The sequence below is a fragment of the Alexandromys fortis genome, unplaced genomic scaffold (genome assembly GCF_014885135.2).
Source record: "Alexandromys fortis isolate MF-2015 unplaced genomic scaffold, M_Fortis_MF-2015_v1.1 scaffold_27, whole genome shotgun sequence".
Taxonomy (NCBI): Eukaryota; Metazoa; Chordata; class Mammalia; order Rodentia; family Cricetidae; genus Alexandromys; species Alexandromys fortis.
In genome coordinates this window covers 6,592,518-6,603,041 of record NW_026067952.1, presented here as the reverse complement: position 1 = coordinate 6,603,041, position 10,524 = coordinate 6,592,518, and the positions used below count along the sequence as shown (strand labels likewise).

The following is a 10,524-nucleotide window of genomic DNA, read 5'->3' as shown; positions in this document are numbered from 1 at the left end:
TCCTCACCCCTCAGAGACAGTAGGAGCGCAGTTCTTTTGTCCCCTGGGAACCAAGATGTCTGTCTCCCAGGGACTCCACTCCCCCCTTCTCATCCCACTTCTGCTTAGGCTGTTTGGGTAAAACCGATTGGTTACTGCCATGCTCAGTGTCCAGTCCTATGCTGTCCTCGTGCCAGCCAGGGCCTACTTCACCTGCTTCCCATTTTATCCCACAGATACTTTGTATGGGGACCATTAAAGCAGCCGTGAGTAGCATGTCCTGGGCTCCCGCTATTCAGCCCCTGTACTTCAGAGGAATGGGTTTGGAGAAGCTGAAAACACAACCAAACTAAAACCAAGTCCTTGGATTTGGTGAACCTTAATCCTGACTCAAGGAAATTTTTTTGAGGTTTCCAGACCAAGCAAATGAACAAAGTCACAAGGTAAGACATAAAGGACCCAGGCACAAAGCTCTTCAGTGAGTGTGGTTTTGTGTCTGCCCTTTTCCCCAGTGCCAAGTTCTCAGCTGAGTTCTTCAGAGTTCTGGTTTCCAGGTTGAGAGGTCCCAGGCTGGTATCACAGAAGCCAGGCCTGGGGCGTTGTCTTCTGCCAGTGGGACCATGAGCTCTAGCTTCAGCCTCTTCTAGGATAGCCTGGCAGCTGGCTTTCATTAGGCAGGTTAGATGTAGTCCCCTCCTAACCAACACTCACAACTTTGCAAGGACAAATGAGGTTGCCCATGAGAAATACATAATACTAGTGACGTGTACTTGACTAACCCTTGGGTAGGGGGCTGCCTGGGACAGGAGCGGAGGCCCTGAAAAACCAAGATGCTACTAGTGAGTTAGTTCTTCTCTATCCAGGTGAGCCCCTTAAGTCTCCCTTAGAGATTCAAAAGACCAAAGACCAATCATTTACTTTCTCTCTCTCTCTCTCTCTCTCTCTCTCTCTCTCTCTCTCTCTCTCTCTCTCTCTCTCTCTCTCTCTCTGTGTGTGTGTGCGCGCGCATGTGTACAGGTGAGGGCTACTTTCAGGAGTAGGTTTGTTCCTTCCACTAGATGGCTTCAGAAGGTCAAATTTAGGTGGGCATGCTTGCCAGCCAACCCCTTTATCCACTGAGCTAATGTCCAGCTAAATGCTGGTCCTCCATTAGAGATCTTAAGTCTGTGGTCAGAATTTTTCACTTGAAAACCAGTTGCAGGGCCCTGGGACCTCATCCATCCACTGCTGAAGCCTAGGACTGGTGACTCCGCCCACCAGTGAGGCTGGGCTTATGTCCAGTCCCCACTGAGGCCTCATTGATAACCTTCTGGAGGCAAGCACTTCCCTACAGCCCAGAAAAGAAAGTTCTTAGACAGAGACCAGGTGTTCCTTACGGGACACACTCCCCACAGCATTCTAGCTCCCTCAGAAATTCCAGGTTTGAGGTGAGACTTTCTGTGTGTTTTTAAAGAAGTGCCTTGAGGGAGAGCCTTTGCACAGGGTCTGAAGGAGGTGGTGTGGCTAACTCCTTTCCGTGGCACAATTTAATCTGTGTTCTGGTGGTAGGGAAGGAGCTGGGCACCTGGAAGGACTGTAGATTCCTGGTACACACATGATACACCCATAAGATGGCCAGAGAGCCAGGCATCCAAGTGCTAGTGAAGTCTTCAATACAAATCTGAATTTTGAACTTTCCATTTTAAATCCAGGATGCAGACCACAGACAGTTTATTATGTGAGACACGGGTAAAGAAGGACCAGAGGACGTTATGACTGTGAGTGACGTGGAATTAGATGAAGAGGCTCAAGTTTGCTGACGAGAGTTTAAATTTGGCTTTTGCTCTCGGAAACGTCAAAATAATCATAAGAAGCACTTGTGCCTTACAGAGCAAATAATCCACAGTGTCAATTTCATTTTGCAAACAATGTCACAACAGCAGTCAACAGAAGCCTAAACACCCGCGAGTTAACATACAGGTTTGGTAGATAGAACAAGGGATTGTGCATGCTGGTGGTTGCCGGGTCCACACTGAACCCGTGACCTACTCGGAGGTTTGAGTGGGAACTGGGGGAGTAGCTTTCCACATGAACAACATGAGACAACAGGAAGAGCAGACTCTGCTGGCGGCTATAATGCTCATTCGCAGTAAGGCTTTCAAGATACAGGAGTTTTTATAGCATTTGTATTTTAAGGATTTAGGGCAAATACATTTTTTCTACTTGATAAAAAGAAAATTAGTACTTAAAAGGTTCAAAAATATATTGATTGAGTGTTTCTTTTACATAAATAAATTATATTGATTTTTTTTTTTTTAGGATTTAACAGCTGAAACCCCTTTCTGCTTCCACTGGAGGCAAACGGAACAGAATGTTAGTTCAACAGCGAGCAGCATTTCTAAGAAATCTGTTGTCAATATCACAGACCTTCTACACTACGAACACATCATTAAATAGCATTTATTCAGTTCTTGGATTCTTCCTTCTTATAGATCAGTTATAGAATTTCTAGTTTATATCTATGATTCATAAAACCGGGACTCTCCTTTTTGAAAATACACCTGATTGGTTTTTTTCGGTCACAATTTAACAGACTTCTTTGAGATGCTCATTTTAACATTTACATAATTTATAAACCCAAATGTATAAAAGACAATGACAAAATCATCATAAATAAATAATGCAAACTGAAATAGCATGCCAAACTTTCAGACCTTCTGATAAATTAGCAAGACTGTAACAGGAAGAGTAAGAACAGAAACAGTTGTGACGACGAAGTGAGCCTGGTAGGTGGAACACTGCCACCTGTCCACCCCTGAGCCCTGTGCCTCAGAGAGCTGAGCTGGGCGTGGTTGGTTCAAGTCTCAAGCATGAACTGTCCATGAAAGAGACCCTCAGGAGGGACACGATGTGAGGGGGAAGGGGGAAGAAAATGGGAAGCTGAAGCGCCGCTGGCTGGGCTCTTCCCTGCTCAGTTCAACATGGAGAAGCAGGAGAGAGTACGCTGCTGACTTCACAGAACCTTGCCTGACTGGCAATTTGGAATCTGGGCCCAAATCCAAGATACAGACAGAGTAGGGAGATAAGGGAGCGGGAAAAAATTTTCACAGTTGTAATGTCAAAGATGGTGTGTGTGTTCAGCCACACTACACTGATGACAGAGTCTAGCAAGTACTGAGCGATTACCTCCCACAGGCTCCATAAAGCCTGGCTCTGGGGGAAAGAACACAAAATAAAATCCAGCAGGTTTCTTAACACGGAGAGGAATGAGTGGCTAGAGTCCCGGGGGGGGGGGGGGGGGGGAGAGGGGAGTGGGAGAAGAAGGGGAAGACAGAGGGGGAGAGAAAGAAAGGAAGAGAGAGGAGAAAGAGAGGGAAAGAGAGAGCGGGCTGGAGAGGAGATGGAAGATCGACTTGCCGGGGTGAAGGGTGGGGGGGGGGGGGGGGGGATAAGGTGCCAGCAGTGCTAGTGGACCAGGGGAGCAGTGCTCTCCCACTTGCTGCAGCAACGCAAGGTGCTGAAGCTTCTCTCATTTAGTGGGCATGATATGCAGACTGCCTAGCTGGCCGGTATTTCCTCTTGCTGCAGGTGTCTGAACAACTACGAGGGGGAAACTGTACCACTATCAGGAAGGTTCCTGGTTTAAAGAAGCCATCAGTACGTGCATTTTCAATCTCAGTTCATACACTGCAGACTATTCAGTAACCGTGGTAACAGAGACTCTTGAACTAGGAAAGCATGTACCAGCACTTCCTACTCTGTGCCTTTAGTTCCCTTGTTATGATCTTCCTATTAAACTGCTCAGAGAAAAAGAGCTGCACTTGCTCGTCTCTGCTCTTTGGCCCCGGTGAATCCTTAGGCAGCTTTCTTCTGCCATTTTCTTCCTCAGATAAGGGGGACTTGAAAGAGAAGGGGGAATAGGTATGTCACCAAGTACAGTATCAACTATGATTGCTGGAATGAACTGGATAAAAGAAAGAATTCTGTGCCCCCTACACTAGGTAGATGACATTCATCTAATGAAAATGGCAAGACCCTGCAACTATTAACATGTTACCATAGTTCTCAGACAGGAAATTAGGTAGGCAATATTACTGATGGAGACACAGGTTCTCATGAAGGTGAAGTGAGGGAAGTAACAAACCTTTATGGGATAAGAAACTTACAAGTCACAATCATTTCTTAAACGAAAAAGTTCTAATTGGTATCATCACTGGAGTCTTTGAGCCCCCCTTCCCCTGCCTGTGCCACGTGTTCTCTTTCTGGAGGCAAAGTGGTACTCAACTCGGTGCAGTTCTGATCACTGTCTGGCTCCCTCTCACACCCGGATGCAGGCTCTGGGTTGGCGTTATCCCCCTTTGTTTTCTTCTTTTTCCTCTTCTGGCTCTCAGGGCTGACCATCTCTGAGTGTCTGCCCTGCTGCATGGCTGGCAGAGCCATGCCCATGCCAGGGGAAAGAAACATGGATGGGTAGATGAGCCCAGGAGACACTCCTGGGATGAGAAATGGGTTGAAAGCCACAGGACTACTAGTAGTTATTGTGGGTTCAGACTGATCAGAAAACGGACCTGGGCCAGACTTATCTTCAACCAGAGTGTCTGCTTTTACTTCACGGCCACTTAGTTTGTCCTCTGTAGTTTTTTCAGTGGCGGAGGTACCACTTTTTGTTGTGCTTGAGAGAGACGCCGATGCAGTGGTCGTACAGGTGGTTGCCATGGGTGTGTTGAGAAGTCCACCAACACCAAACATCTGGGGCACTGCAGCCATGCCTGGCAGCATCATGGGTAGCATGCTCAGGGTGCTTTTAACCTCTTCACCAGTAGGCATGGTAGCAAAACCAGCTGGGAAGCCCACCAGCCCAGTGAGAGGAATGCCTGGAATATTTCTCACATTCTGCATTCCTACCAGGTCCATCCCTGCAATCAGCCCATTCATGAACAGTGGTCCCATTCCAGAGGGAGAATCTGCCACAATGGCTGGAGCTTTTAGGAGTTCAGTCCGAGGCCGCCTCCCCCTCCTGCGGGGGCCTGCATCTCGAAGCACAGGCTCAGCTAGGGTGTGATTGAATTTGCTTTCTGGGAGAAACCCCTGAAAAAGGACAAAGAAACATTGGATGCTGAAAGTTAGCAAATGGCAGGTGGTGGCTGCAGCTGTGTACTGGCACAGCTCATTCCCAGTTCCACACAGGGCTCTGTTGGAAGGGTATCTCCTGTCCACAGGCCCAGAAGGCTTTGACTCTTAGAGGCTGAGAGGATTTAGTGGCAAGGAAGCAACCAGATGCTGGTGCCCATCAGACAGTTCTTTCAACACCAACTGGCAAGAGCAGTTTCTACTGTGTGAGAAACTGGCAGAGCTGGGGCCTGGAGACCAGCACTGATGATGCCCCAGCTTGACTCTCAGCCATGAACTCTTCACTGGAGCACAGCAGCCATCTTCTCACAACACAAGGTCACACTGAAGCAGCAAAGCAGAGTGTGCTGGGGGAGGGGTTGGAGTCAGATGCAGTTAATTTTAAAGGTTGACTGGGCAACACTACAGCTGAAGCTGAGACTCAGGATGGGTCAGCATTGGTTCAAAACAAAAAGACAGTGACACTTAAAAGTCTCCAAAAGTAAGTGTTTAACATGCACCCCCAGGCCCGTAGGAAGGACCACTTTTGAGGGACATGGATGCTAATGTTGCACATGTCCCAATCTTTCCCGAGTCCCTGCAAGTAGTGACTTGGGATGAAAAGGGATGTATACACACAGGCTGTAGAAATGAAGGACCTGGAGCACTGCTGGGCATACGTCAGTCAAATAACTAAGGCTCTGGCTTCCCTTAAGGAAGAGCATATATTTTCCTCTTTCTGGAGTTTGTGCCAAAGAACTTTTTTATTTTTATTTATTTATTTTTATTTTGGAGATAGGGTCTTTCTCTATAACCCTGGCTGTTCTGGAACTTCCTATGTAGGCCAGGTTGGCCTTACACTCACAGAGATCCACTTGGTTCTACTTCCTGAGTGCTGCGATTAAAGGCTCTCCAGTTTTTTAATCAGTACAGAGCTCCGCAGTCAGCACTTGTCACTTGTCCCTACACATGGACCACCCCCACCACGCCTCATCAGGCAAGAACGCAGCACAAAGCCACAGAAGAGCACATGGCCTTGATGGTGGCAATAAGCAAGAGAGTACACAGTGGTAGGGAAAGTAGAGGCTGCAGCAGAAACCTGCTTCTTGGGGCCCACAGTCTGGCTGGAGAGATACTGGAATTATAATGGCTCCACCTCTGAACTTGTTTTGCAGGCATCGTGAATCCTTGATAGGAGAGAAATCTGTTTCCTCCATAGGAAGAAGTGATCTCTCTTTCCATTTGCTGCCTGCAATCCCTGGGCCGTGGACAACTGCACACACCTTTCTCTGCTGTCCTGCACTGTTGTGTGTCTCTGCTCTGTTAGTTTATCACATAATATAGAGCCACAGGATTAAAACACCCTTGTGCTGTTGAGCAGTCTCAGTCTTTTCTCATACAAAGGGTGATTAAAAAAAAAAAAACCCTTCATGTTGGTACACGCGTGCGCGTGCACACACACACACACACACACACACACACACACACACACACACACACACGAGACCCCACTACCCTGTATTTCCTCCTACTATTCATGTTACAACCTTCCTTTAATTCTGGCAAGGTTGAAAACAGAATGGTCAGAGCACCAGTGACGGGTCTTGTGAAACTGGGTGTGCCCTGTGGATACAACGTCAAGGCAGTGTAGCGGAACTACGTGCACCTGTGCAGAGGAGCCTAGCATCTCTGAGCTGATCCGGTGCCTCTTCCTGAGAACCTGAAGGGAGGGGCTCCACAGCTGCCTGAGAACCAGGGACAGTGTTCTGGCTACACTCCTCAGGAGAACAGAAAAGAGGAAAAAGGAGGCGCAAGTCTTACAACAGATACACAGGGCCAGAGGAATCCTATTATTAGGGCCTAGAGCCTTACTCAGACCCATGGGCATTTGAGCAGGTAAGGAATCTACTTACCACTTCCTGAGGCTGGTATAGGAACTTTACTCACAGCTCTGGCATGGGCCATTGCTTTCACTGCCCCTCTTCTCCCATAATGCAAATATCCTGTATTTAACCCCTGTGAAAGGGTTGTGACCCACAGGTTGAGAAGCACTGATTTAAACTAAGTTCCTTCCCAGGGTAACTCATTTATGACTCTGGCCTCCCTGGTCCTGCCCACTAGGTGCAAAGGGCTCCTCAGGCTCTAGGAGGTCTAAAACCATCCTCTCTTTGCCCTTGTTGAGAGCCACAGATTTAGCAGGAGCACAGGGGCCTCAGAGAAACCAGAGCATGAAGGGAAGGTGGAGGCTGCTTTCTTTTCTCCTCAGGTATGGAGAGCAAATGAGCCCGGGGGAAGAGAATGATTCATGTACACTGTGGGACACATGGATAAAGGAAGTCAACCCACACCACTTCCTGTGCAAGAGAGCTACTTCAGCCACCCAGATGCTGCCCACCACAGACAGGTGCCCCTCCCCGCAGCACTGCGACCACACACAGCAGTTAAATCGGGCTTTGGCAGTTCTCCATCCTGGTAACTATACCCTGGGGAGCAAACCTGCTTCCTCTTCTAGAAGAGGCCTGGACAGAGTACAGGGAGAGCAAGAAGAGTGGAGGTGAGGCGAAGCTGCTTCGCAGATGACCAGAGAACAGCCTCATCAACAGGGGATGGTGTCTGTCCTTAAACTCTTGGGCAGAAGCAACGAAAGGATGGGGACCGAATCATTCTCATCACTCTTACAAAGGCATATCCAGAAAACACTGGGTAAAAACAGACCCGGGAACTAAATGGTTAAAAATCTCCAAAGCCAAGCCAAGCCAAACAATGCCAGATCTAAAGGACATTTCTGGAATCACTGGTAAAATCTGAGAGTGACTCTGGCAGCAAAGTCTATCAATCTTCACACGTGTGACAGTGGTGATAACAAGGTAGGTAGTTATAGTGTATCTGTAACAAACAGATGAAGACCTCCCTATATGCTAAATGTGTAGAGGTGCAGCTGATAAGCAACCACTGCACCCCGGGCATTACAAAGTCAAGTCTCGCTGCCCTTGGTGCTGCATGAACGTCACCCAGACTGTAGCACAGATAGCAGGACGCTGAGCTCACACTAAGTTCCTTACCAGCTTTTAATCTATCTTTAGAAGGAGGAGGGTTTCTGCCTTGGGCTTTGAATGTTCACATCCCACCCCAAAGCTGGGTGGCAGTGAGGGCTTTACAGTGATGAGATCATGGGGCCAGCTCCTTATGGATGGGATTAGTGCCCTCCTAAGAGATCCCAGGAGAGCTTATTTGTCCTTATTTGTGAGGGTGAAGCAAAATGTTTATGAATATTGGGCCCTCACTAGATACTTGACTTTTAATTTCTCAGCCTTGAAAACAATAGGAAACAAGTTTCTGTTGTTTATAGCTTTTGCTACACCCACTGAATGGTGTAAGGGACCCTTTGGGAGAGAAGAGGCAGCCTGCTTTGAAAGCTGCAGAGCTACTGCCCACCTATGTTTTAGGAAGGCTGAGCAGTCCCGAGCGCCAGGCAGACAAAAACTTCCTGCTCTTGCCTCAGTGTAGAAAAGGGACCTCAGAGGCAGCAAATGTGTTTGTTTTCCATAAAGGAAGGTGATGCACCATAGAGAGGAGGTTGGCTTGCAAGATTGGAAAGGGGTTTGCTGGCAAGAGGGTCAACACTTGTGAAGTAGCAGTGAACAGTACTTTCCAGGACTGTGAGGGAAACTTCTGGGCATGTAGGAACTGGAGGTCTTCCCTTGGCCTTCCATAAACACTATGTGCTGAGGCACAGGACAAGACTGGGCAAGGGTACGATAGGACAGAAACAGAAGCGGGTCTGTGGGTAACACAAGGTCCAAGAATAACAGCCTTGCTGAGAACAAAGCAAGAACAGGGTAGGAATGGAGGACAGACCTGACTGACCAGGCCTGGCTGCGCTGTGGCAAAGCCAGTGGCAGCTCCTTTCTGCAGAGGACCTGACTAGGGTGGGCAGTGTTTGCAGTTCAGTAAAAAAATCACTCTCCCGCAATTCCACCAAGGCAGCTGATGCAGGGAACGCTGTGGCTTGGCTAAAGAGCTGGAGAGTCCAGGAGAGCTTAAATTTATGGGAAAGCTGGGGAAGAGCAAGTGCCTCTACCTCTGGATGCACTGAGAGACAAAATGCTGTGGACCCAAAGTTTCCTAAGGGAAAAGTCACTACCGCCCCCTAGAGGTTAGGACTTTTCTGTCTCAAACTTGTATCCATCTGTAAGCTATAATTAACTCAGATTCGTTAGACTCCAAGTATTCTGAGGATGTCTTTGAAGCTGGTTCCAGTCTTATGATTCTATATTAGGAAGAGGGTAGTGCTCAGAGTCAGCTGTTTTTCATTGCCCGTGCAGAAGCACTAGGAAGAAATGTCTTACTTAAATGGTCATTAAAAACTTAGGTAAGACATGCCTGTTTCCATCATGGCATCTATTAAATTTGAAACAACAGAGTGACATCCTGGGCTAAGGATTTTTATCCCTTGTAATCTCTACAAATAGTAAAAAAAAAGATTTTGGAATGGTTTAACAAACTGTTCAGGAGGTGGAGATGGGAAAGCTCAGGAGACACAGATCCTCGACAAGGTCTGGGCACTTACAGCAGTTAGAGCTTTCTGTGCTGGCCTCCTGTCCCTGGAAACACACCATCCCGCTACCACTGCTCAGCAGGGCTTTCAAGTGTGCACGGTATGGCACATTAAGATGGTTCCCTTGCTCCCACACTCAGTGCCCTCTTCCTACCCTCAGTCCTGGCTCCTTGGGGACAGCAGGAACTCTTTCTTCTCCACTCAGAGAGGGGATGTCTAATTTTCCAGGTTCTTTGCAGCGTGGTCTCCTCTGCTTGGGTTTGTCTGAAAAACTCTAGGAGGCAAATGGAGAAAATGTTGCAAAACATTCTGCCACAGTCTGATATGGGTGGCAGAACTCTACACCAAGCCTAACTGCTCTCCTCGAGGTATTAGAACTCAGACAGCAGGCTGGGAAACAAGCTGCAGCCAGGCCTTGACTAGGGCTGGAGCTGACTCAGCAGCTCCCTGGGGGCACCACTGCAGCAGTGCCCACCCTTCTGGGTCTCTCTTCACTGTTACCTCACTAGCTGGTTCTGGAGTCATGTGTGTGCGCATCTAGGATATGTGCTCCTGTCTCTGTGGATTTATCTTAAGGAACAGATGGGGTTGGCACGAACCAAGAATGAACACCAGTGCTTAGGAGCCCTCCTGCAGGTTCCTGACTGGGAGGAAACAAAGAAGAGGAAAAGGCATCTAGGTGACTTCAATGAAATCCACCAGAGCAACAGAGAAAAGAACCTTCTGCAGAAGCAAGAATAAATTAACTTGGAAAAATTTCATCAAGTGATAGAGTTTATATTACCTAAAGATTCATCTGTGAACTTAAGATGTTATGTGGTCACTTCTGGGGAGATATGAGGGGGTGAACTTAAGTCAAATTCTGTTCTTGTAACTTTTGCATGTAAACTTATTGGTAT

General features: G+C 47.8%; 1 protein-coding gene across 6 annotated transcripts in view; it reads right to left on the bottom strand.

Annotated features, from left to right (window-relative positions):
* Nucleotides 1–3,382: 3,382 nt before the first annotated feature.
* Nucleotides 3,383–10,524, bottom strand: part of Chd6 (chromodomain helicase DNA binding protein 6) — a 148,486-nt gene continuing 141,344 nt past the window's right edge. For 5 of the 6 annotated variants that reach the window (XM_050150720.1, XM_050150722.1, XM_050150723.1 and 2 more), the window contains 2 exons: nucleotides 9,780–9,899; nucleotides 3,383–5,046 (listed from right to left, as the gene is read on the bottom strand). In XM_050150720.1, the coding sequence (XP_050006677.1) occupies nucleotides 4,156–5,046; nucleotides 9,780–9,899 (1,011 nt within the window). In that variant the 3' untranslated portion in view covers nucleotides 3,383–4,155. The remainder of the gene's footprint in view (nucleotides 5,047–9,779; nucleotides 9,900–10,524) is intronic. The other variant, XM_050150724.1, reaches the window with a different exon arrangement.